Source organism: Topomyia yanbarensis, chromosome 2 (assembly GCF_030247195.1).
Source record: "Topomyia yanbarensis strain Yona2022 chromosome 2, ASM3024719v1, whole genome shotgun sequence".
Classification (NCBI taxonomy): Eukaryota; Metazoa; Arthropoda; class Insecta; order Diptera; family Culicidae; genus Topomyia; species Topomyia yanbarensis.
This window is the reverse complement of record NC_080671.1, coordinates 101,085,345-101,111,665: the sequence shown is the minus strand read 5'-3', so window position 1 is coordinate 101,111,665 and position 26,321 is coordinate 101,085,345. Positions and strand designations below refer to the sequence as shown.

General features: G+C 38.9%; 2 protein-coding genes across 2 annotated transcripts in view; one reads left to right on the top strand and one right to left on the bottom strand.

The window, feature by feature from the left end:
* The window catches only part of LOC131679013 (tyrosine-protein kinase Mer), a 424,032-nt gene that overhangs the window by 51,887 nt on the left and 345,824 nt on the right, over positions 1–26,321 (top strand). The gene's annotated exons all lie outside the window — the stretch shown is intronic.
* LOC131679627 (coiled-coil-helix-coiled-coil-helix domain-containing protein 2-like) lies at positions 20,529–20,804 on the bottom strand. The gene has a single exon (XM_058960360.1). It carries the CDS (start codon positions 20,802–20,804, stop codon positions 20,529–20,531), a length of 276 nt encoding a protein of 91 aa, XP_058816343.1.

The window sequence follows — 26,321 nt, the reverse complement described above, 5'->3', positions numbered from 1 at the left end:
TATTTTGCAATGAAAATGTGAGAAAAAATTGTGCGATTGTGGTATCACTACATAGAAATTTACTGAATTAACCATAATCTCTACTTAATCAAAACGAAAATTTGGGCAGCAAACGATTAATCTGGGGTAGGGCTGCTTGATGAAAGCCCTAATAATCGATATTCAAAAGACAAGTAAGACATGTTTCCACTACCAAATCCAAACAGTCACCGCTGTGGGAATTGTGAGTGTTTTCCCCAATGCGCGATGTTTTGCCGAATAATTCGGTTGACAGGCAATCTATCAAAAGTTACACTATGAAAGTAGGTAATTAAAGATTGTGTACATACAGTAGATTGCAATATGCCCATTATTTTCTAGGTTTTGGGGTATTGAAGGTTGTTTACGTGGAAACGTAATTGGCAGCATGTACCGATAACGTATTATGTTCATCTGCATTATGAGCAGTGATTGATAAGATTATTATTAATGATAGACAATGATGCAAAATCATGATGCTGAGCATATCGTTTAATATAGGCTAAACCTATACGGAGTGTACAGCACATAAATAAGTAAATCAATAATTTTTGTTACAAATAAAGTAACTCTGATTGTCTCAAAACATTCTGAGAATACGTTTCTGGGTTACACCAAGCTTGTGCTTAAGGGCACAATACCAAAGTTTATTTGTTTGCCGGTTTCGTGGGAGTGGAGTATTGCTATTGGATTATGTTTTGGTAGGAATTGTTTATTATTGTTCGTATCCTATTACAAACACCTGTGTCTTCCTCTTGACTGCTTCCATCAAGTTTTGTATAGTAAGTACCGATACCAACCTGTGTAGCCACTTGCAACCCGATTGTCTTTATTTCAAGGTATGTTTTGCTTTCACTTTTTCAAGCCTTATTGGATGATGGCCCAGGAATATTCAATTGGATGCCGGTGCATTCAGAGGATTTACATATTTTCGCATTGACATAGTTGTCTTCGTATCAAGTGAACACATGTCGGACAGAGTGGTATGGTGTCAAATCACACTAAAAGAGTGGGAAATACACTAGGCACAGAAATTGTCCGTACAGCAAGCTTTTTTTTTATAACAACGCGTCGAGTAACTATCGTTTTACTCATAAAATTTGGTAATTATAATTTTTTATGCAGAAGTTTGTGAAATCTGAAAACGAGAAAAATAGTTAACACATTCTATTTCCTTATGTCGTACAGATCAGAAATAAAAAAGCGCATCGCTTGCGAACACCATACAAACAACAAATATTACTCGCGGCGCGTTTCTCTAACGTGTACGTGAAACATATAAACAAAGCAAATTTCTATTACCCATTTCGAGAGAACACAATCGTGGTTGACTTTTCGCAGAGTCGTCTTAGACCTACAGTGCGCGAGGTGGAACAGTTTATCAAGGTGAAAATGGAACTTGTTATTACAGAAGTTTCACACATACAACTACATCATACGAGACAAGCAGTACTAATAACGTTCAACTCCTTAGCCGAGACAGAAAACTTCGTCGCGTAGAACAATGGGCAACACGACGTCGAATATGAAAACGTCAAAACAAAGATACCCGTGTATGCTGTAAGTAGGGGTTTGCCCACTACTCGGGTTCTTGTTTGGCCGGCGAACCCTTCTTTTCAGGGTGGCCTAGGTGTTTCTACAGAATTTAGGATTTTCGTAACAACAAAAAAAGGGTAAACAAAACAAAATAAATTACTAAATTTACCGACTTTATTGTCCTCCAACTCTCCACTTCACTACGGCTGCTGGTGATTCACTGCTGCGGGCGGTTTCCTTCGACCGGCCGGGATAACAACGGCCGCGTTCTCCTTTGGTCGTTGGCTGCACCGGCAGCGGTCCTTGACAATTAGCTAGGGAGGTGAGCTTGGCTCCTTTGTTGGAACCTCCCTAGCGACGTTGGTGACAAATCACCGGATTCACTTGCTCCCCGCAAGGAATCCCGGAAGATATCGCAGTGTTCTTCCCAGGTTGAGCCGTTGTCCTACCTGTTTCCCTCTACTTGACTGTTAGCTGCAGAGGAGAGCAAGGCTCGTTCGACTTATCCTCTGCAGCGAGGGGGGCGGGTGCGTCCGATCCTCAACTGTTAGCCGGGGAAGCGAAAACTCCTATACAATTAGCTTCCCCCGACGGCGATCCTGCACCACTAAATTCACTTGTGCCCGAACCACGGGCCGGCACTTTTGACGGATTTAATTTGTCGTCACACGCGCGCACTAGAACGTTTTCTAGTGGCGGAAAACTCCCGAGAAAAAACTTCTAAACGGACGTCTGTCTATCGCCGTGGTTCGTCACGTTCTCCTTTTTCCCGATGGCCGCCTTCCGCACTCAACCAAAACAAACTGCCAACCGCCTTGTCGCACAGCTGTCAACGATGAGCAGCATAACCAGTGCACACGAATTTTCGCAAGAGGAGAGCGGTAGCCTACCTAAGCCCTATGTTACTAATTCACAAACATAAAACAAAAATTATCTAACCTATCTGTACGAATAAAACCGTTCACAAACGCGAAAATGAACAAAAATTTACAACTAAATGTGAACGGTACCGAACAGCGGTGAGCATAATTTTACGTAAACAATACACTCTACGGAGTGTATACGCAAAAAGGGTATATTTCCACCCACTGCTAAATTGTTACCCTGGCGGGTTACAATGTGGACCTTTATCTAACGGAAACACGTCTACATAATTGGGCATCTGGTATGAGTAGAATGATTAATATAAATCAAATAAATGAAAAAAAATCAGGCTAGTTCAGCTTATTAAATGCAAAATTCAACAATATAAAAATGAATTTATTAAATTATTTCAAACTAAAAAATTGGATGAAATGAATAAAAGGAATGACAGACATCAATCCAAAAAAAATTATAACACGAAGAGACTGAATAAAATATGTTAACTGGAAAAAATCAATCAAATGAATAAAATGAATAAAATGAATAAAATGAATAAAATGAATAAAATGAATAAAATGAATAAAATGAATAAAATGAATAAAATGAATAAAATGAATAAAACGAATAAAATGAATAAAATGAACAAAATGCATAAAATGCATGAAATGAATAAAATGAATAAAATGAATAAAATGAATAAAATGAACAAAATGCATAAAATGCATAAAATGCATAAAATGCATGAAATGAATAAAATGAATAAAATGAAAAAAAATGAAAAAAATGAATAAAATGAATACAGTAAATAAAATGAATAAAATAAATAATATGAATTATATGAATAAAATGAATAAAATGAATAAAATGCATAAAATGTATAAAATGAATAAATCAATAATATCAATAAAATAAAAAAAACAATAAAATCAATACAATAAAATCAAAAAAATCAATAAAATCAATAAAATGAAATAAATGAATAAAATGGATGAAATGATTAAAATGAATAAAAAGCATAAAATGCGTAAAATTAATAAAATGAATATAATAAAGAAAATGTATAAATTGAAAAAAATGCATAAGATGAATAAAATGAATAAAATAGATAAAGTGAATAAAATGAATAAAATGAATAAAATGAATAAAATGAATAAAATGAATAAAATGAATAAAATGAATAAAATGAATAAAATGAATAAAATGAATAAAAAGAATAAAATGAATAAAACGAATAAAATGAATAAAACGACTAAAATGAATGAAATGGATAAAATGGATAAAAAGGATAAAATGAATAAAATTAATAAAATGAATAAAATGGATAAAATGGATAAAATAAATAAAATGAATAAAATGCATAAAATGAATAAAGTGAATAAAATGAATAAAACGAATAAAATAAATAAAATGAAAATTTGGTTTTGTTTGAAAATTTGGTTTATAGTGTTTCCGATTCTCGTTGTCAGTATCTGACACCAACTTGGAGCCCGTGAAGTAAGTTCAAACCAGCACTAAAATGGCGCCAGTTGATCACTAAATCCAAAAAGCCACACGACTTGTGCGAACGCCTGAAACCAAAAGACTAGTTTTGGATTCAACTTCCTCATCAACAAACCCGAACTTCGGTGCTTACTACCGAGACATCACTCGGAACAAACCAGTTGGTTAAGCGTTCACACAATATGTGCGACTTTTTGGGTTTAGTGATTGCTGCCGCCAATTTTGTGCTGGTTTGGACTTACCTAACGGGTTTCAAGTTGGTGGCAGCTACTGACGTGCACTAAAAACCAAACTTTCAAATGGTATTTTATTTGTCAATTCGGATCGGAGCATAATTTTTTTCCTGATCAGGAAGTTAAAAAAGCCTCAATTATACTTCAAAACCTTCATGGAAGGGATTGGAATCCCCAAATCCCTCCTTGCGCACGAGCCTACTAAGAATAAATCGAAATAAATGGATAAAAGGAGCTCAAATGATCAAAATGAATAAATAAAACTCTAAGTGAACTAAATGATTAAATCATTCATAAAATTAAATTAGTCAAATATTCAAATTAAATAAAATAAACAAAACGAATCCATCAAATAAATAAACTGAAAATGAGTATTAAATGAAGTTAAAAGAAAATTATTCAAATAAAGTACATAAATAAAACGAGTTCTGAAGTGTCTGATGTGCTTTCAAGTCCATTAAACAGAAAGCGACAGAGGGAGCATTCTTGAATAAGACAGATATTTTCAAGTATTCATTTGAATTGAAGTAAATAGAAGGAAGTGTAAAATGTCTAAGATATGTTGGCGTTTAAATTTTTGCCGATAGCACAAAAGCAGTGCATCCAGTCTATTACAACGCAGTCTCTTTCTAGTTATGCTTAAAGCCTGCGAATTGCTTAGTTCGGATCTAGAAAGGCGTATATTACTCAATTAGCCGTAAGCTCAAACGCGTACTAAGTATTTTTAAACCGGACTAACTTTTAATCCGGCCTAAACTATTTGGTAAGCTTTAACCAAACGATGCTGTCATTTATATGGCTGCACACGACAATGTTAAAAGACAACAAATTCATGTTAAAGAAAATGAGTGAATTAGACAACATGGAGAATTGTTTTTCATTCCGATATTTTTCTACCTAGTGTGTGAAACGTGAACAAACAATGAGTGACAATTCAAAGCAAGAGTATGTCCCGTTGCGGACAAACTGTGTTGCTGTTGACTACTCGAAATGTCCGGTAAGACTATCAATTCCTGAAGTGGAGCAAATGTTGAAGGCGAACATGAAGCTCAACATAGCAGAAGTTAATGCGGTGCAATTCCACCGTTTACGTCATGTGGAATTGATTATGTTCAAAAACATTAATCAATGATTCTTCGCTTCCCAGAACAACATGAAACACGTCGTCGAATATAATGACATTTTACACAGTATCCCAACGTATATAGATGTTGACAGTATTGAAATAAAGATACATGACCTGGCACCACGTACTAGTTCCTCCGTTATCAAAAAAATCATGTCAAAATACGGAGAGTTGAATAGTGTTACGGAAGATACTTGGAGGAACTTCTTCCCAGGACTCCGCAATGGCGTTCGTGTGGTGAGAATGCGTCCGACAAAACCTATTCCCTCTTACTTGACTTTCACATGCACATCACCTCGAGGTGTTGAATATTCTCAACGAACACTAATCACGTACCCAGGGCAAATTCCTACATGCCAGTATTGTGATCAGCCGCTACACCACGGAAAACCTTGCGCAGAGACTGCTAAGGAAATTCCACCTGCTGCTACCAAAACCGGTATACAATCATCGTATGCTAAACCACAACCGGTTGTTAAACCAACGACTTCGGACCAGATAGTAACAAACACCAGCTCAATAACGATCCGGCCAGGTACCACCAAACCAACTGCCATTTCAAACAGCGAAGTAACAACGATTGCACTAAATACCTCTAAACCAACAACCAACACCAGCAATAAAGAATCAAATACCGATGACGCAGGATTTACAACAGCGACCCGTAAGTACAAGAAACAAACAAGAACATCGGACCGTGAACATCATGAATGCAGTACCGGTGACGACATGGACTTGAACGAAAATGCAAGAGAAGACGGACCGAATGACCCCCAAGGTGCGGCAGATGGCGCACCCTATGTTTCACCACCATAGAAGATGATCTCAACACGCAGCAGCAAGCTGCGTCAACAAGTTCCGATGGACACATGAAAGTTAATTTTAATTTTTACATATTGTAAAAATCATAAAAGACCCGCGGCTCAGTTATGCTAACGCATGGAGCCGTGTCAAATAAACAAGGAAAAAAAAATCGTTGCCGCAGGTGCAGATCGAGTGCGGACTTAAGTTCAAATATGAAGGTAACGCGAGATTCTCGGTAGCATTTTTCTTATATATCTTTCCGCGAGATTTTAGATTGGTCATAAAATAAATCATTGGCTGCATTTTGAAGGGCATAACTTCAGCGTTTTTTGTATGATTAGACCATAGAATCTTCATCCGATTATGTTTGTTTTACGAAGAAAAAGTTGTTTTTATGGCATACATTACATCAGCGAAATTGTCCATTTGAATTAAATAACATCGTAAAATAACCTAGACAAAGTCACTAGTTGGTTTAAATATTGTCTAGACAGCTGTTTGTCATTAACTTTGTCCATGTCGACTAAATCAAACACTTCTTATTTGATCAGTAAAATCACCGTACCGTAATTGCAATTGAAACAATTATTTGACCCGTAAAGACGAAATACATATTTTTGAACCACTCCAAGTAGTATAGTTAATTTTAAATCTATTTGATTATCCAAAAATGAATGCAGAGCACAAATTTCTTTAAAAGCATTGTGAACCTTAACGACGAGGTTATTTTTGAGCCACCCTAATGAGTAATAAAGGTTTTCTTTATAAGTTTTAATTTCAAAAACGATTCAGCGTACGACAATTTTCAAACAAAAATTTTAAGAAAAGTTTAGATAAAATAAATATTTTCGAGAAACCTTAATGAATTAGTGAATGTTCATTTTTCATGTTTTAATATTAAAAACGAGTTCTTATTTGAACCGAAACGATGAAGTTTTGACTTTAGTCCATCTTTTGTTCTGTACGTTCTGGAAATATGTAAGTCTTGCAAAAGCCACAGCAGACCGACCGGTACTAAATCGTTTACCGACAGTTGGCACGTTCTGGTCTGCTTTTTCCCATCTCTGCCACCTACGATAGTACAGGTATACCTCGATTTAACATACTCACGATTTAACATACCCTCGATTTAACATATTTCGATTTAACGTTATTTTTGCCTCGATTTAACACACATGCAAAATTTTTTAATTTTTTTTTCATTATCAATGTTACTAAAACGAAATGTTAAGAATCAATTTCAATTTTATACTATGATCCGCTTCCAATGCTTAAAGAAACATAATTTATTTTCGTTTTTTCGCTAGATTATGTTTAAGATTCTGAGATACAAAAACATTCTTATTTTGATACCGCACAACAAAATGAATACACGAATTTGTGGTTCAAGTTATTTCATGATAATAGTTTTATGGGTTTTTATGTGTAAGATAGATAACTGGAAAGATATGGTTGATGGAATGTATAGGGCGGTGACGAGATATTGGCGGACGGTGAGTCCCACTAATAGGCATTGGGGCTGTAGCGGTTATTACGAAACTGTTGGAAATTTGTAATGGAGTCATTACAGTTCCTCGATGGTGGAGTGGTTAACGCACCCAACTAGAGCTTGAAAGGACGTAAGCTTGATTCCTGCTTAAGATAATATCTTTTCTCAGGCTGCATTGAACAGGTGAATTTCTCAGTGCATGTGGACATTTTTCAAAAAAACTTCGTTATCGATCGACTCCTCTTGCAAAAAAAAAAAATGCAAAAGACGATAATGAGGAAGATTCAATGTAGGACTCCTGGTAAGCTCACGGTATTTATTTATCAATACCGGTGCTGGTCATTACTTAATGTAAACAGAGGAAGCACACAAAAGCAATGTTAGTCCGACACTGATTGTGATTATATTCTTTTTATATTACTGCGTATTCTGTATATCTGTATATATCACTCTCAACAACTGCAACGGGTAGAGAATGGTCGGTAGTAAAGATTGGGATTCGAATAAACTGTACTGGCATTTGCGTACGATTCAAGATGATCGAAGACTCTGGATATATGGTCCCCAGGAGTACCATAATAAAGGTTCACGTTCAAATAGAAATCTAGGAGATGGATCCAATAAATGAAAAGGGAGATAGATCTAATAAAATGAGAAGAAGATTTCCGTCTTTGTCGCCTTTTACAACGTGGGAGCAGGAAACAAGTGGACCAATTCTTGGCTTTAGCCATTACATGCTACGCGGCTACTTTGGAGATCGATAATAGTGACATCAACATTCTAGCGAATTTCACCTCCATATACATAAGGATTAAACAAAAAATTTTAAATATTTTTTGTATTGTAATTAAAATGTATCTGTCGTGTACAAAATGATTTAATCAAACTTTTCTTTAAGGAGAACTACAGCGCTACAATGGCTTGTTTTTTCAGCAAGTAGAACTCCTGTGCTTACAAAACTTCGTGACTATTCGTTTGCTCGTGAACTCAAGTAGTGTACTCTTTTTAAATTCTGCGATTATCTGACGCACAGATTTGTCTACCAAGGTAAAGATGAGACAAAATAGAAACACAAATTTTCTTACTTACCAAAGTTAGGCATTGTGCTCTTCAGGCACACAATGGTTAATCACTTTGTTGATGTTGAATCTAGTGAAAAAATTTAACTAATACTGTACTGCTAATAACACTATTCTTATAAGTTATCCCGAATTCTTAGAAAATTTTGCGACGAACTTTATGATATGAATATCTGTTAGAATTGGCGAATACTTGGCAAGGTTAAGCTAAATATGTTGTTTATGTTCAGAAGAGCAATCTAATTGTTTAATTGTGAATGTGGCTTCTATATCACTGTTAGGTGGATACAATCAGTAATATCCTCGTAAATATTTCGTATGATGAACAAAAAAAAAAATAATTCTATTCGAAAACAAATATTTCTTTTGTGTTTCGATTTAACATAAAATTCGATTTAACGTACATGATTGAATCGGAAAATGTATGTTAAATTGAAGTATACCTGTACTATGGGAATGGAAAATAATCTCGGTAGCTGTTATTTGATGTTGATGTAAAGCCTATTTGATTTACTTTTCCCTTTGCAAACGCTGAGCCGCTTACCTGTGCATTAAATAGGCTGAAATGATTTGCATTCGTTTATAAACAAAAATAGGCTGAAATGTTCAGGAGATTTTAGTAGGCATCAGGAACAATAACTATACTGTTGGGTGCACATCTTATTTACCAGGCGCGGTCAGTCTTAGCCATCCTTCCCTTAGGTTGGTGGTGTATCTTCGTTAAAGCTTTTCAGTCTCAAACTTATTGATATTAAATTCCGCTATGTATTGTTTTGCTTTAATTGGCTCATCACATCTCTGCTAGTTTTCTCATTGAAATAACCGGCAGTCATACATCATCAGCCTTTTCTGAGAACTCTTCTTCGCAGCGAACGGTTCATTTATTTTTTTCTCTTCACATCGATTGATTCTGCTGTTTGTTGTTTTTAATTAGTACACAATTATCGATACAGCATCACTACGAGATGAAGCGATGCTATAATATGCAAGGTTCATTGACATGCAGTGGGTTAGCCAGTGATATGCCCATTCACCTTAACCGTTAATAAATATGAAGAAATTGAACTAATGCTGATAAAGTTAATTAAATATTTTAATTTATTTTCAAGTGTATTATCAGATTAATACTTTCAGAGCCAGGAATCATTTTCCTGGTATAGAGATCATCTGAAAAGTATGTATATGTCTAGGCTATTGACTTGACAAATCTTGCTTAAAAATAGATTAGAAAAAAATAGTTTAAAAACATTGAGCACTATTTGTTGTTTATATGGATTTGGCTAGCTTTAGCCTCAAGCAAAAGCAACACATAAGTTTTTAGATGTAAATCCTAAATGTTGTAAATGTTACTACCCAAAGCAACGATTGTAGTAAGATTCACATTTGGGTCCATCGAAATATTAAGAACAGACTTCCCATGATCACGGACAATTTTGTACCTGTGTACAAAATTTCGTGCACGTGTTCAACTTCAAACATGCTTCGTCTCGATGTACAAGTTCGCCTCGAACATCGAACTCAAGCGAACGATGTGCAAACTCTAGTTCAAACATCCTTGTACGTACACCGGGTGCTTACACGAGAACCATTCGCACATGGCAAAAAGAGTCAGCGTTAGTGACGATGAGAGTGAGAAAGAGAAAACTGGTGCCACGAACCGATGTGTACGCACACCGTGTACGTACATGGGGTTCAGTTGTGCAGGCGAACATGTTTAGGTACGAAATAGCGTTTTTGAGTTCGTACACGAAGTGTGGGTTTAATATGAGCACAGAACCAGAGCGAACATTATGTGCGATGTGCATATGGGAAGACTGATTCAGAAAGTACAGTCGTTCACATTTACAAGGACGTAATGATTCTTTGTCTTATACAAAACAATCCAAAAAAGGAGACTGGGGAGTGCACAACTCTTCTCCTCTTCTTTTCATTTTTTGACTACGTCTATGTTATTCAGCAATTCATTCTGAACATTTCATTCATAGGTAACAAGTCTCTAAATATCGATGTCGGTGGTGCACTGGCAATGTTGGAAAAAATAATAAATAATAATAAGTTTGAAAATCGTTATAATTATTTTTTGAAAACTCGTAGTTAGTTACCGTCTTTGGCAAAGTTGTTAAACAAGGTTTGACTTATAGTTTTATAAAGTTGGTTTTTCATATTGAATGAAATAGCGATCTTTATTAACGTAAATACAAAATAATTGATTTTCCCATATAAACTCCCATATAAACTTTGAACGCAATGCGCAAATTCGGGAAGCGACCAACCGCCACCAAATTTTGCACATGCATTTGGGACCACAAAACGAACTCAAAAAGGTGCTGTGCTAGCTAGTTTAAATCCTTTTGAAGTTTTCCCAAGCAACCGCGAGCCACTCTAATATACGTGTACTGTTATTTCGGTATTTCATTTAGAAAATAGTAAAAATTGCCGCATTCGCACTAACAGCTTTAAGTGTATTATACTTCATTTCGTAATGATTTGAACCTTGCCGCCGCGGCTCATGTACATGGTGTAAAAGAGCAATTCCCCATCTCGCTTCTGTTGTTGTTGTTGTTGTTGTTGTTGCAAACTACGATTTTCAAAATCGTTCCAGTACACACAGATGAATGTACCTCATTGGCAGCTCATGTAAATATGTAATATTTACTTTAAATCTGGTAAAGATACTGAATTGATCACTTATAAGCACAAAGTTACGTCAAGCTAACGGGGGGAATTTTCTAATACAATTCTTTTCCATTATGTATTCGAGACTTTTTGGTGATATCCAACGGGGAAAACAAATCGAAATTGTGAGTTAAGCGAAAGCAATTATGTGAAAAAAATCCCAGAGGCAGGATTCAAACCGGCAACCCTTTGGACTCTGTCTACAACGACATACAGGCCCGATGAGAGGAGGGGGACAGCCAGGGCAATTGCCTTGGGGCCGGGTCGTATTTGGGGCAGGCATGCACAAGAACGGTGCTGCTCCGTGTCCTATTGCTGCGCACTGACTCATAATGTGTCAGAGCTAAATTCATTGAGCTAGTGCTTGCACTGGTTTCCGATGAGCTAGAGTTAGCAAGTAGCACGAGCACCGATGAGCGAGAGCTTTCGCTAGCACGGTGATAGCTAGCACGCTGCACGGAGCTATAGCTCAGCTATAGCAAAGCAGAATAAAAAAAAGAACGCGTTAGTGTGAGTAATGATGCCGTCATCGTTTTTTCAGCAACCTGTAGCACATTTACAAACGCACATTTCTTGCTCCTATTGTTTCGTTCCATAGCTTACACTACTGGTGCGTTCTAGCTCATCGGACAAGCTTATCGCGCCAGCTCATTGAGTTAACACGTGCTAGCTCACTGAGCTAGCTCACCGTGCTTGCTCGTGCCAGTTTACCAAGCTAGCTCATGGTGCTAGCTTATCGTGCTAACTCGTTGTGCTAGCTCTTCGAATCCTACCGCTCGAGCACGAAGGTTACCTAGCACGAGCGGTGTCAGTGTTTATTGCTTTTGGTTCGTTCAAAGCGGCCGCTCAGCTCGTGTTAGGCTCTCTTGCTGTGCTTCATGCATCCCTGATTTGGGGGCCCGCGTTTTTACCCGGAAGATGGGCGTACACGAAGAATAGAAGAGCAATGAAAACAGTAACAGTTAAACAAACGTTCTTGAGGGAGTTGTCTACTTTGCGTACAAGTTAAAAAATAAGTTTTATTTCTTGAATGGACGTAATACACTAAAATATTGAGAAATCGATTCAAAGTATTTGCGAAGAAAGCATTAAAGCGTCAAACAGAAATGCGAGCGCACGGACAAACGCATCCGTCCTCTATACGTTCGCTTCTTTGATAGTGGTGCCGGTTGTTGGCTAGGAGACACTGGGCATGGCATAAGATAACGGTGTGCTGTTTGCGGTTATAGTTGGCGGGCTTTTCTTAGCTACTTTTGCACAATTTTTTCCGTGGTGCACTGTGTTTCTGCAGAATTCGCGCATAGGAATCTAACATGGGTACATAACCAGTGTTGCCTGATGAAACGTCCCATTTTCGGTTGATCTGCATAAAATGGTTACGTATGAAGGAGTTCCCAACACTGTTTGTGAAAGTTTAGTTTGTTTTCCGCGCTCCTCAATTTTTGTTTATATCATTGTAATTATTGCCTTGTTATCCAGCCTCCGTGTTCACTTGCCGAATGACGGTGTTTTGCTCACACGCAAGGTAGGACCGCAATATCAAGGTATTCTGGACAAGCTGAAGCAGTTTGCTGATTTGCCACAACCGCCATACCACCACTACACCGCCACCTCGCCACTCTGTCACCACGCCATTCCGCCATCTCGCCACTCCGTCACCGTGCCACTCCGCCATCTCGCCACTCCACCACCATCACTTCCACTCGCAGTTTACAAAAGTGTCACCATCCTGAGCAAAATATCAACATAACACACGACCAAATACCGCCCATCAATTTGCTAATTCATCATCCAGCAGAAATAAACATCATCGCCGCTGCTGTGTTTTATTTCTGCCAACCGACAGAACATATACATCCATTAGTTGTCGTCCGCCTTCCTGAACTCCAGGTGCCAGAACGAGAAAGGTGAGAAGTAATTCGTAGTTGTTTTGGTTAGTACTTTCTTGCGCTCCTTCGATCTTGTACCTAAGTAAATTTCGTACCCAAAAACATACCTGTCATCATCTTGTAGAGTGTAAGTGGCGCCATCTGTTACTGAGCATTTCAACTAGTAACCCTTATACTACCGCATATCGTAAAATGCCTGGATTTTGTGAGAGTTGTACTGATAAATTTTCCGATGGTCGTAATGCTGTAAAATGTGGCGGTTTTTGCTCTTCGTCATTTTGCGCAAAATGTGGCGGACTAAACGACGAATTATTTGCCGCTGTTGTTAACAAGTCTAACTTATTTTGGATGTGTAACACCTGCAAAAATATCATGGACAAAGCACGTTTTCGTAACGCATTAGTGTCCGTTGAGTCCGCAAACCAAATGGTGATCGAGGAACTTAAAAATTCAATTCGCAACGACATACTGGAGGAATTAAAGGTAGAAATTCGGACCAACTTCAAAACGTTGATCGACGCTGTACCAAAAACGCCGATTCCTGGACCGCGACAATTTTCCTTTAATTCTGCTAAAAGAAAGAGAGACAACGGCGATACAGGCTCCAATCCTTCTAAGCTGCTACGTGGTACTGATGCCGCCGGTTCATTGACACCATCCATCGCTGTGAATCGTGAAGATAAAAAGTTTTGATTGCACCTGTCAGGAATTTCGCCCGATGTTCCTGATGAAAGCGTCACTAAGCTAGCTGCGGATAAACTCGGAAATTCGGACATCACTGTCGTCAAGTTGGTCCCTCGTGGCAGAGATCCTAGAACGCTGAATTTTTTGTCTCCTACAAAGTTGGCATGCCCACGGATCTCAAAGAAAAGGCTATGACGGCGTCTACATGGCCAGTTGGCATTGCTTATCGTGAGTTTGAAGAGAAGTCGGATTCCAGAAATGTTTTTGTAAACCGAATGCGCCCGACTCAGCAACAATGACTGCTTACTGCTCTTCGCCCTCCTCCCAACTAGTTACATCGCCTGTTTCACATCCTGTATTGCCTGTTCCCGAAGTTACCGCACATTTCGAGCAGTTTCTTTCCGTTTACTACCAGAACGTGCGAGGAATGAGAACGAAAACACAAGAATTCCATCTAGCGCTTTCTTCTAGTGACTACGACGTCATTGTCCTTACGGAAACCTGGCTGCGCGAAGACATATTAAACGCTGAGCTCTCGTCAAACTACGTAATATATCGCTGCGACCGCAACTCAACAACCAGTCATCTGCGTCGAGGCGGTGGCGTCCTAATAGCGGTAAAGAACAACCTCGTAGGCTCGCAGCTAAGCTTGTCTGGAATTGAACGCCTGGAGCAAATCGCCGTGCGTATCGCCCTCCCGAATCAATCTGTATATATTAGCTGTGTTTATCTCAGGCCAAATAGTGATCCGGGTTTGTATCACGCGCACGCTAATGCCGTTCAAACAATTCTAGATAATGCTGGCAGCACCGACACTGTTCTCGTCTTTGGAGACTACAACCTTCCACGCCTTCAGTGGTCGCTCGATAATGATCTAAAATGTTACCTACCTATTAATGCCCCTTCGGAACAAGAAATAGCTGTAACGGAGTCTATGGTTGCAGTCGGTCTGTACCAGATCTGCTCATTGACGAATGTGAACGGCAGGATCCTCGATCTTGCAGTCGTAAACAACACGGATATCGTAGAGCTGCTTGAACCTCCGACTGCTATTCTCAAAGTCGATTCTCACCACAAACCGTTTGTCCTACGGCTAGATGTACGTACCAACACTGGAGATGATTCATTTCATTCGATTGAAGATCTTGACTTTGACTTTAACCGTTGCAACTTTGACGAAATCTCCGCACTGATTGCCACTGTCGACTGGACCAACTTAATGTGTTGTAATGAGCTTGACGAAGCAGTCGCGCTGTTTTATGGCAAAGTATATGACATACTCCGCCTAAAGGTTCCACTGAAACGAGTCAACAGGAGGGTGGATTTCAAATTTCCATGGTGGAACGCTGAGATTCGCCGTTTGCGTAATGCACTGCGAAAACAACGCAAGCGTTATTTCTGCCATAAATCAGACGAAAACAAAGTTACTCTTCGACGGATAAAACTGCAATACGAAACGGCTCGGAATTCCGCTTTTCGTGAGTATTTGAATCATGTGCAAAATAGCCTTCGCGATCACCCCGCAACATTTTGGAAATTCGTTAGCAGCAGAAAACGATCTGGTATTACTCCCACTGACGTTTTCCTTGGAAACGCAAGCGCGCAATCTCCAGCTGATACCGTAAATTTGTTTGCTTTTTTCTTTCGCAGAGTGTTTAGAAGCGACTATACCGTCCCTTCGGAAGAGTTTTTGGAAACATTACCATCGTACAACATAAATCTCCCCCGTCCCACTGTAAGCCGAGCTGACGTCTTGAAGGCTCTGACTGCTGTTGATTCGTCGAAAGGGCCTGGCCCCGATCATCTCTCGCCCCAATTTATAAAAAGCTGCGCCCACGTGCTGTCTCTTCCGGTGTGCATCGTTTTCAAACGCTCTGTCGCTTAAGGCATTTCTCCTATCGCCTGGAAAGAAGCTGCTATCGTTCCCATTCACAAGGCTGGAAATATTCACAACGTCGAAGATTACAGAGGTATCTCATTATTAAACTGTCTCTCCAAAGTTCTCGAAAAGCTAGTCTACAACGTCACGTATGCAGCTGCATCCCACATTATCTCGGAGTATCAACACGGGTTTGTCACAAAACGATCAACAACTTCTAACCTGATGGCTTACACTTCTAAGTTGTTTCCTGCCGTCGAGAAGCGTCATCAGGTGGACGCAATTGACGTCGATTTCTCAAAAGCTTTCGACAAAGTACCGCACAACATCGCAATCTTGAAATTAAAGCGTTTGGGATTTCCCACCTGGCTGACTAACTGGTTGCAGTCGTATCTTTCCGATCGCTCGGCATTCGTGAGTATAAAAACACGCGCTCGAGCACATTCAGAACACCCACAGGTGTCCCGCAAGGCAGTCATCTGGGCCCGCTTATTTTTATTCTGTTTATTAACGATATCTGTAGTCGGATCAAGTGTGGGAAATTGATGTACGCGGACGATCTCAAAATCTTCCGAACTATCGCTTCTGCACTTGACGCCGTAGTGCTTCAAGAAGATATCTGTACTATTCAAGAATGGTGCACGCTTAACGGAATGGAAGTCAACGTTAATAAATGCAAAGTAATCAGTTTCGGACGCTTGCTTACTCCAGGACGTTATGAATACAGCCTAAAAGGAAGAACAATAGACCTTTCTCGTCAAAAAATTTTATATGCTAGAATGGTTCCTTTTTTATCCCCGATGCCTTACTGAATATTGCCGCGATGATTTGGTACCTCTAACTATTGAAAAAATCAAAAATTGTGCGAGCTGCTCATTTAACCCCATATTCTGAATACCTATCTTGCCTTGTTTCCCCGTATTTTTACACCATTTGGATGAATTTCCTGTGGGGAATACTAAAACGAGGCCAGATCTGCATATATATTACTAAATGTGCAGATTTTGCAGTTTCGCTGCAGATTTTTGCAGATTACGAATATTTAGCAGAACAAAGCCTAAGCCAGCTAATTTTACCCAGCCTTCAACGTTTCTGATCATTGAAAATATCAACACACTACATTTCTATGTCAAATTTATTGAAGATTTTTGCGGAAATCTGCAGACTTTTATATTTTTACTGCAAGCTATTGTTTAAATAGACCTGGCATCACTGATGCTAAAATAATTCATTCATATACCTGTCAAAAACATAGAACACTGCACGAACGTGTATAACCTAACTATTCTGACAGTTCAGAGAGTTTGTTTACATGGACTTGCAAAATTTTTGATTCCACTTGGGTGAACACTTTCGATGCTCTTTGAAGGAAATCAGCTCAAGAAGGATAAGGATTGGAACATTGGGAACCTGGTTCATACACTGACCAATAGACGCTGGATGGAAACCCCGTTGGCATATGCTGAATCACAAGATCAAGCTTTGGTTTATAAAACGATTGATTTCTGAATGATGGATAAGGATTTGTACACAGTTGTTTGTTTGATCATGGGATAAGTCCCAACAATATGACCCGATTGATAACTCATTTTTTAGATGAAGTTTTCCTGAATTTTATAGGTAACAAGTTCAACAATTTATTATTCGTGTTCAAGTTACATTGAAGCAAAAGTTTCACCGATTATCGCATTGTCGTTGATGTAGCCGGCAAGTGCAAAACAGTGCTCAGTACTGACGATAAGGAGTTTGAAGGATTGATAAGAATGGAGAGGATTGCACATTCCGGAAGAATATTGGGAAGGTGAAATTATTTGTTATATTTCATCCCGAGTTGGCATCATTTTGGCACCGCAATAAAGCTATCTGCAATTGTCTTGTTCAAATTGGCAGGGAATAATTAGGTAGCAAATGATAAACTGCATAGTCAAAACGTTTGTTGCTTAGATAGAGTAGATTTTATTCACTTTTTCGGAAGGATAGTATGTAGTGGATATAACTGTGTCGCCGGTGCCGTGTGTTATGGTAGTGCCGCTCGGAAACTGTTGGTCATCAGACCCTCCTTGTCGTACTGGTCATAGATGCGACGATTTTTCTCATCTGACAGCACTTTATATGCTTTGGAGATCTCCTTAAACCGTCGATACGATTCTTGTGGATTTTTATCTGGGTGCCATCGTAGCACGTTTTTTGTGCGCCTTTTTGATTTCCGCATCGGTGGTGGTTCTGGTTACGGCCGCTGCTAGCTTTCGAAAGATAATTCCTAGCTGCTGCTACCCTATCGATCTCTCTCTCGACTGAGGACTTCAATTTCGGTTGACTAAATAATGCAATGAAAATTGTACTTCCTGGGATTTAATCTAACGAGAGCAATTCATTGTGAGGAATTACACTGCGTTCCGTTATTGCTTGCCTCTGTAGAGGATGTGTGTTTCTTCACTTCGGCTGTCAGCTCTTACTTTTTGGGAAATTTTGCTATCTTATTCTGCGGGATAAATCTGTCTCAATCCGCTACGTTATACTATAGTCACTTTAAAAACACCCTGCTATTTAATCTTGTATAGGGTGACCATATCAAGGGAGTGAAAAACCAGGACAGGGGGGACTAATGCCCTCCATCACCTCTTAATCGATTGTGTCTTCTCCCCAGGTTTTCGGCAGCTAAAAACTTCTAGGTGCTGGTAGCCAGAGACTCGGCAGCAAAACCTCTGTTCTGGAGTCTGGCAGGCACAGCTCAGCCAAAGTCTTTCATGAGAATTCGATCGCCGAGCTCATTTTTCAGATTCACACACACGCAGTTCTTGTTACATAACCATCAGCGAATAATCATTAATTTAGCGGATGATATGAAATATTCTTAAATCATCTATGCAGGACCGGTAAGGGGAGATCCGTACTAAACACACGTCATTGAAGTAAAGTAGAAACATCAACGGTGTCAAGTAGCTTCCCTGCGCCATTCTTTATTTAAAAAGAAGTAGCTGCCAATCTCCAATGACAATTATTATCTCTTGATCTGAGAACTGGGATCGAAACAGCTGCAAAGCTGCCGTTGATTGCAAATTACTCCATTTTAACAATTGTTATATGAAACATAGCGGATAGGTTGGTGCAAATAATATCAGTTTGAGCGCGACCTTCCATACTTCCTGTTATCTAGGATGCTAGACTCGGCAGGTTAGTCGACGTTCAGCGTCCAGTGAAGCTATGTTAATAGTGGATTAAGTACTGCTAGCATTGACCCTGAAGTGGGTCCATAATCACCAGCTAGAGAGAGCACTCAGTGAAATTATTCCACGATAGTTATTGTTGTTTCGTCATTTCCCTTTGTTAGATTGGAAAAATGTTCGCGGACTTGCAGTAAGGCGAAAAAATGCCACCGGAAAGAGAACTTAAAAGAAGTTAAGTCACCAATACGTCTGCAATTTGTATTCTCAGAGGCACCAAAAGGAATTCTTCGGATCTTGGATTGAAAGGCAATTTAATCCGGGAAGAATCTTTAGTTATTATTGTTTCATCGACATTGATAGCGGCCAGAGATTGGTTCACAACGGGAACCATTTCGATTTGTTCGGCTGTGAAATTCAAATTACCTTAATAACGGATTACACTCCCGTAATACGCACAAGAGTCTTCCTATACGTATGGGATTGTTATGCTTTTCACGGCAGTACAAGTCATTCATATGCTATGCACGAACTCTTCGTTCTTTATCTTTTCAATTTCCGTGTAAGGGAAGAAACTTGAGAGACTAAAAAAGACATCGGATGGTACAATTGAGGCATTCGAGTGTATAGAACTTTGTCGTATTTTGCTTGAGGTTGAGTTTACGCTGCAGTTATGGTTGCGATCGGTCGTAACCAGTGCTGAGCTCCCTCACGGTACTGATGACAAACCAGCTAGACAAAAGAGAATGAAACGGTTAGCAGTTAAAGCAGTAAGCGATGCTTTTTTGAGTTACGGTTCTCATTCCAATGAATTGACAACAGTCAGACGGTTCTCTTCTGATTCTCTCACTCATTGGAATCATTATTGAGAGGAAGGGAAATTGACCGTCGTTTTATTAACAATATAAATACGGTTATGACGGTCATCTTATTACAAACAACGAGCTAGAATTAACAAACAGGCGGTTTCACATAAAAAAGCTATGCATAAAAGAAACTGAAAGGTGGAGAAAAAATCAACAAAGCACCGCATGCTGCCTGAATACAGTACACTGATAATATTTAGTTCACCATACCAATCCAAAACAAATGGTACTCAATCTGTCTATCATTTCAATGCGTTCTCTCTCGCACGGCTTCTGTGAGAGATAGTTAACTGAAACACTATCCGAGGAAAATGGAAATGAAATAACGGTCATTTTTGTGGTGATACGGTCACTTCATATTTACCGTCACAATTCAAAGACCATCGTGAGATTGCACAGCACTGGTCGTAACTGCAATCTGAACTAGAGAAAATAAAGCGAAGGCCCAGTTAAGAAAAATAATTTAGGCTTGCAGGACAAAAACCAGGACAAATCAAGTATTTCTTTTGACTTCCCAGGGCACCAGGACAGTCACTGAAAAACCAGGACATGTCCTGGGAAATCAGGACGTATGGTCTAGGGTATCTTGTAGCATTGCTTGTAGCTCTCGGGAAGTCTTCTTCTCGACGTCGCACTTATTATTGTGATCCAACTTGGTGCGAACGGTGTGGTTTCGTCGGAATTGCTCACTCGACAAGCTGTAGGTGCAAGGACTCTGCTACTAATGCCTGAGCGACTCGTTGAAACCTTCGCACAGGGTCAAATCGGCCTGTTCTTGTGCACAGGACCGGAACTGCGTGATCTTCCACGAGCATCGTCCTGCCGGAGCGTATTGCTTAACCAAAGCAGTCTGTGCTTCTGTGGCTGCCTCCTTCGAATCGGAACCACTGAATATTCTGGTTAGGGCAATGTCCGACGGCAAACCGATTGCAGCAACACAACCTGGCGTACCTGATATTTTTGACTTTAATCCAAGTCCCTGGCTGGTGGCTGTCATTGACGTAACAACAGCCGAGCGCGTCGCAGGCTGGACCATCGGTTGACTCGGTGCCGGATGGAACGAAACAGCTGCAACTGGAGTGGACCTAGAATGGGTTGTAATGGTCATCAATTACCAAAGATGGTCAAAATGTTTTGTGACTAACGTTGTGATTCAGCAAAAAAGCAAACCAAATGAAATTGTTGCAACAACTAAACTAAATTCTACCCAAAAATTTGAAGAGGGTCTAACTGCCAAACGTAAACATTAAGAAAAAGTTTTGGTCAAATTCATTATAATATTTAAAAATTTGATACAGTTTTATTTCGTATGATTGCGCATATTGTTCCTACTTGGACACCAAACGCAAGCAAATTCTTTTGAGGCCTGATATTACACCAAAAGGTAGAAAAAATAAGTTGAATCCTGAAACGTGACTTTCCGATAGATGTTTTCTTTTTTTTCTGTTTATTCTATAGTTCGTCTCACATAGCCTCTCTTTCTGCTTCACATAGTTTAAATAGACTGGCTGCATTTGACGTTCGATTTTTTGTTATTTGCATGTCTCAGGTTAAATCTAATTTGATGAAACCGCATTTTTCAAATTGGCAGACGCGATAACTCAAAAACTTTTCAGTTGATTGACTTCATATTTTAATGAGAGTGCATAATATGTGTAGCCAGTCGATGAGCCACGGAAAACTGAATTAAAAAAATTCTCCACATTAGTTTGAAGAAAAGTAAGCGAATTTAACATTAAAATATAAGCTTTTTCAGTTTTTTTGATGCCATTTTCCGAAATTAAAACTTTTCTATTTTCTTTTTTGGTTCATCGAAGAACTACAAGTCTAAGCTTTATAATTCTTACTAAATTTTCTGTTTCAGGCAATTTGATCAAAAGTTATCATGAGCACCTGCTCTTGGAACAAGATCTCCCATGAACATCGACAGGTTTGTAACTGTGTACAAAATTTCGTGCACGCATTCAACCTTAAACATGCTTCGTCTCGATGTACAGGTTCGCCTCGAACCCAAGCGAACGGTGTAAAAACTCTAGTTCAAGCATCCGTGTACGTACACCGGGTGCGTACACGAGAACGATTCGCACAAGGCAAAAAGAATCCACGCTAGTTTTGATTAGAGTGAGAATGAGAAATGGTGAGGTTGCACAGGCGAACATGTGCATGTTTTTTGTATGAAATACTCTGTTCGGGTTTGCACACAAAATGTGGATTTAATATGAGCACAGAACTAGGGGTAGATGACGCTAGGAATGTATTGGGCCATACATAAATGACGTAGCATTTTGGGGGGTAGGGAGGGTATACCAAATTTGTGACGAAGTGTGACGAGGGGGAGTGTAGGGTCAGAAGTTGTGCGACGTAGCATTAAGTTTAAAACCCATTGTTTAGAGAAAACAATTTAATGATCCTCCATTCCCTAGAGAAATGAATTTAACTTCAAACAAGTTACTTTTGATGCGGTTTTTCATGAGGTAAATTTTACGATTCGCGGAATTACAAGATCGCAAAAATACGAAAAGATTTTTATGCGGATTTGACTTGCTACACTGCTGCTATAAGCATAACTGTCCCATGATCTATGGGATTCCCTATATACATGGGACAATTATGCGTAGAGCGGCAGTACATTAGTTAGCTAATATTGCTAACTAGTAGACTTAGTTTGGAAGCTGACTTAAATTTTCACTTCGAATTCAACCAAGCAAAATTTAGTAATTTAGATGAACGAATGGTTCTTATAATCATTGGCAGCTGCACGATTGTGAACTGAGAGAACTTGTCTTCATGCTCCCCTTGAAATATTAAATTCAAAACAAAACTATCAACACTATATTTGTCATGAAATGGGCTTATTTTGCACGCAATTCGCTGTTATAATGAAAATGTTGATAAAAGTCGTCAAAAATTTTGAAAGGACATGTATTTAAAATAATTTAAAAACATGTGTATTTTTTTTCATCTCCCGGGCGCTTTGCATGGGACGAGGAGGAGGGGGTAGGTAAATGCTACGTTTTTTACGAGGGGGAGGTTAGAATTTTGTGACCAAATGCTACGAGGGGGGAGGGAGGGGTAAAAAATCGCTGAAAAAAGCTACGTCATTTGTGTACGGCCCCTATAACAAATTCGCATCAAATTAGAAAAAAATACTTTTAATTTCCCTTTTTGCATCAACTATCAACTTGCATTTTGGAGTAAGCCTTTTTCAAATGTTTGCCTAGAAATGGCTCACTTCAACGAATCATGTACAACAAAAGTCGAAATGTCAAATTTAACGGAACATTGCATGATGATGACAAATTACAACTGAGCGAGCTAGTTTACAAGGTGTTAATATTTAGCATCGAACCGAACTAAGTTTCTCATACTATGATCGAATCAACAAAACATTTCAATACCATGTAAACAAACTCTCTGAACTGTCAAATAGGTGAGGTTAAACATTTTCATGCAATGCTCTACAGCGAGAGGTTCACTTTATTTTGTTTACATTGCCAATGAATTTTGTACCGCGACTCACCACTTCATTTGCCGCGTTGCCAAGAACTCAAGAAAAAATATACAAACCAGTGCTGCCCAAACACACTTTTTGAGTCTCACCATTCTTGCAAAGGTGAAAAAAATATTCAACATTCTTGCATTTTTCAAACTTTAAAAAATCATTAAAAAATCACGATAGCTCTAAAAAGTCTCATTTTAACGGAAATATTAATAAAAATGTGTAATATTTCGATTAAAAATAAGAAAGAAGGGGGTTAGGTTGGACGAGAAAGGTCTATTGAAAGCGTCGACTCGATCCGAGACTTGGGAGTGCTCTTCGATAGGAAGTTGAGCTTTTCCGACCATATCACCGCGATAACTGCTAAAGTTTTCGGAATGCTGGGCTTCTTAAAGCGGAACACGGCGGACTTCGACGATTTCTACGCACTAAAAGCACTTTACTGTGCCCTGATCAGAAGTGTTCAGGAGTATGCTGTGCAAGTGTGGGCACCATACCATGCCGTTCAAATTGACCGAATAGAGCGTATACAAAGATGTTTTGTGCGATTCGCCCTCAGGAAACTTCCATGGAATGATCCAGTTTTGTTGCCTCCTTATGTCGATAGATGTATGCTACTCGGTCTGTAGACTCTGGCGACTCGCCGTATCTTCCTGCAAAGAGTTTTTGTTTTCGACTTGCTGTCAGGTAATATCGACAGTCCCGATCTTCTCTCGGGCGTTAATTTGTATGCGCCTCCTCGTGTTCTCCGTAACCCCACTCTGTTGTGGATCCCTAGACACCGTACTTCATATGGACAAAATAATCCACTGGAAAGATGTTGCCGCAGATTTAACGAAGCTTCTTCAGTGTATGATTTTAACGTTTCCAAGCATAGATATAAGATATTAATAAGAAATATATAGTTTTAAAATGTGTCTGTACGGTGTATACCGAAGATAAGGAAATAAATAAAATCGAAAGAGTTGGTTTGTACGGAAGTATTCTCACCACAAGAAGAACGTTAGGGACACCAGGGAAAATGCGAAGGTTCAGCTGTTATAGAAGCCACTTCTCTGTATCTTGGCATAAATTTGGTAAACACGATGTCAGGGGTTTGTGAAGATTATTCATGTCGCATTTCTCTAGAGCCCTTGTCTATATATATACGGGGATGATGTTGTTAACGTGGCAGCTTTCGTTGGTATGCTGCACGTTGTTCAGCGAAACAATGGACTGTGCTTCATAATGTTTGATATGATGCATTTGCAGGGCGTTAACTTCTCCCGGATTGAGCACAATCAGCACGTTTAGTAATTGGTTCTCTTCCCGAGTAGCTGGTCTTACAGGATATTTTCAAAAATCAAAGGATAACGCAATTCGTCTGCAGTCGTTATTGCCGTGTATCTATAGCGGAATGATTTTTAGCTTCAAGACTAGGCGAGATGAGAAGGTAGACTGTCCTTAATTCCTTAAAATAAATAATATTCGTATTTTTATATTTGTATAGCACGTTCAGGGAATTTTTCTCCTAAAATGCATTTTGTTGAGATAGAACGATGATTTTGGACCTCACCAAAGATGCGTGTGATGTCTACAAGAACCCAATTATAATTTGCGAAATAAAGAAATGAAATCAGTTCCGCTCTGCCAACAACAGCAGTATTCGGTTGCCCGCTGTACTCGCAGTTGTTTAATTTGCGTCTGATTACTACGTTCTGTGTCTATATTGTTGTCCTACATATTCTCACAGCATGTCAAAACCGGCTCCTACGTTGGACATATTACATTGTTTATTAACAAAGCCTGCATGAAATCTACAATAAGAAACGGTTTTTTTGAATTCAATATGAGATAAACGTATGTAAATTGAAATTTTTTTTGATTTAATAATTTTAAACGATAATTTCGAGCTGCATCTGCTACATTCTCATCTTGCTTACAACAAAAGCTAAAAACTGCTCCACCGCTACCAGCAAATAAATCAATCCGTTTGTCGCTTTGCTCTCACAGTAGAAGCAAAATATTAAGTTCTAACCCACTGTTTCGAAAAAATGAGTGATAATTATAAGCAGAAAGTGGCCTATTGTGGTCAAACTGAATTCCTGTTTACTTTTCGAGACGTTCCATAAGATCTATTGTTAAAAGTACAAATGGAGCCAAAAATGGCCACCTGTTTACACTCTACAATTTCACCATGGTGGACATAGCGTGCTGATTATGTTTCAGAGCATCAATCAAGCAGAAGCGTTTGTTTCGCGAAACGAAATATACACACTAAGCCAGCCAAAAGTTGTTCAGTAATTTCTTTTGACGACTTGCTCAGTAAAGTGATATTTTTACGGAGCAGTCAGCAAATTGTTTAAAAAATTGCGGCAAAGTTTTAATTTTTAAGCGATTTTCAGTAATTTTTCAAATAATTTGCTGAAACTCGCAATATTTTTCACTGAATTTATCAGCACTTCTGTTTTTTTTTGGTACATAAACATTATCCAGTAAAATATTGACTGATTGTTCGTCAAAATTATACCAGCATTACCGAGTCTCGTCAAAACTTACAAAACCGGTACAGCAAATCATCTGTCAAGTAGCCATTTTCAGAGGAAACTGCTGACCGACCAGTATTTTTTGACGTTTGGATAGAACGTATTGCGAAGAGTTCGGTAACCGAATTATTTTACTGAATTGATTACCGAACGGTAAAATTTTACTTACCCGGTAATTCATATTAAGTGTGTATTGTTGGATGTGGCAGGAATCAGATTCCTGGATGTGACAAGTACCTTTGTATGTAGGGGAGACTGAGGAGACTTGATCCCCGGGGAGACTTGATCCCATCATTGTAACTCAAAGGCGGATCAGAATACATTAATCGAATATACTAGAAAGTTGCACAGCTTTATCTAAACATAAGTTTCTTTAACACAAAAAACGCTTTTAATCCACCTAACAGTGTGATGAGACATTTCTTATAACTCTTATCACTCTCTTCGGATATTATATCGTTTGAGAACATTTAGAACTTGATGCTTCGCG

Coding starts and splice junctions, on each gene's coding strand:
- LOC131679627 (XM_058960360.1), bottom strand. CDS start 20,804: ATGACAGCCACCAGCCAGGGACTTGGATTAAAGTCAAAAATATCAGGT.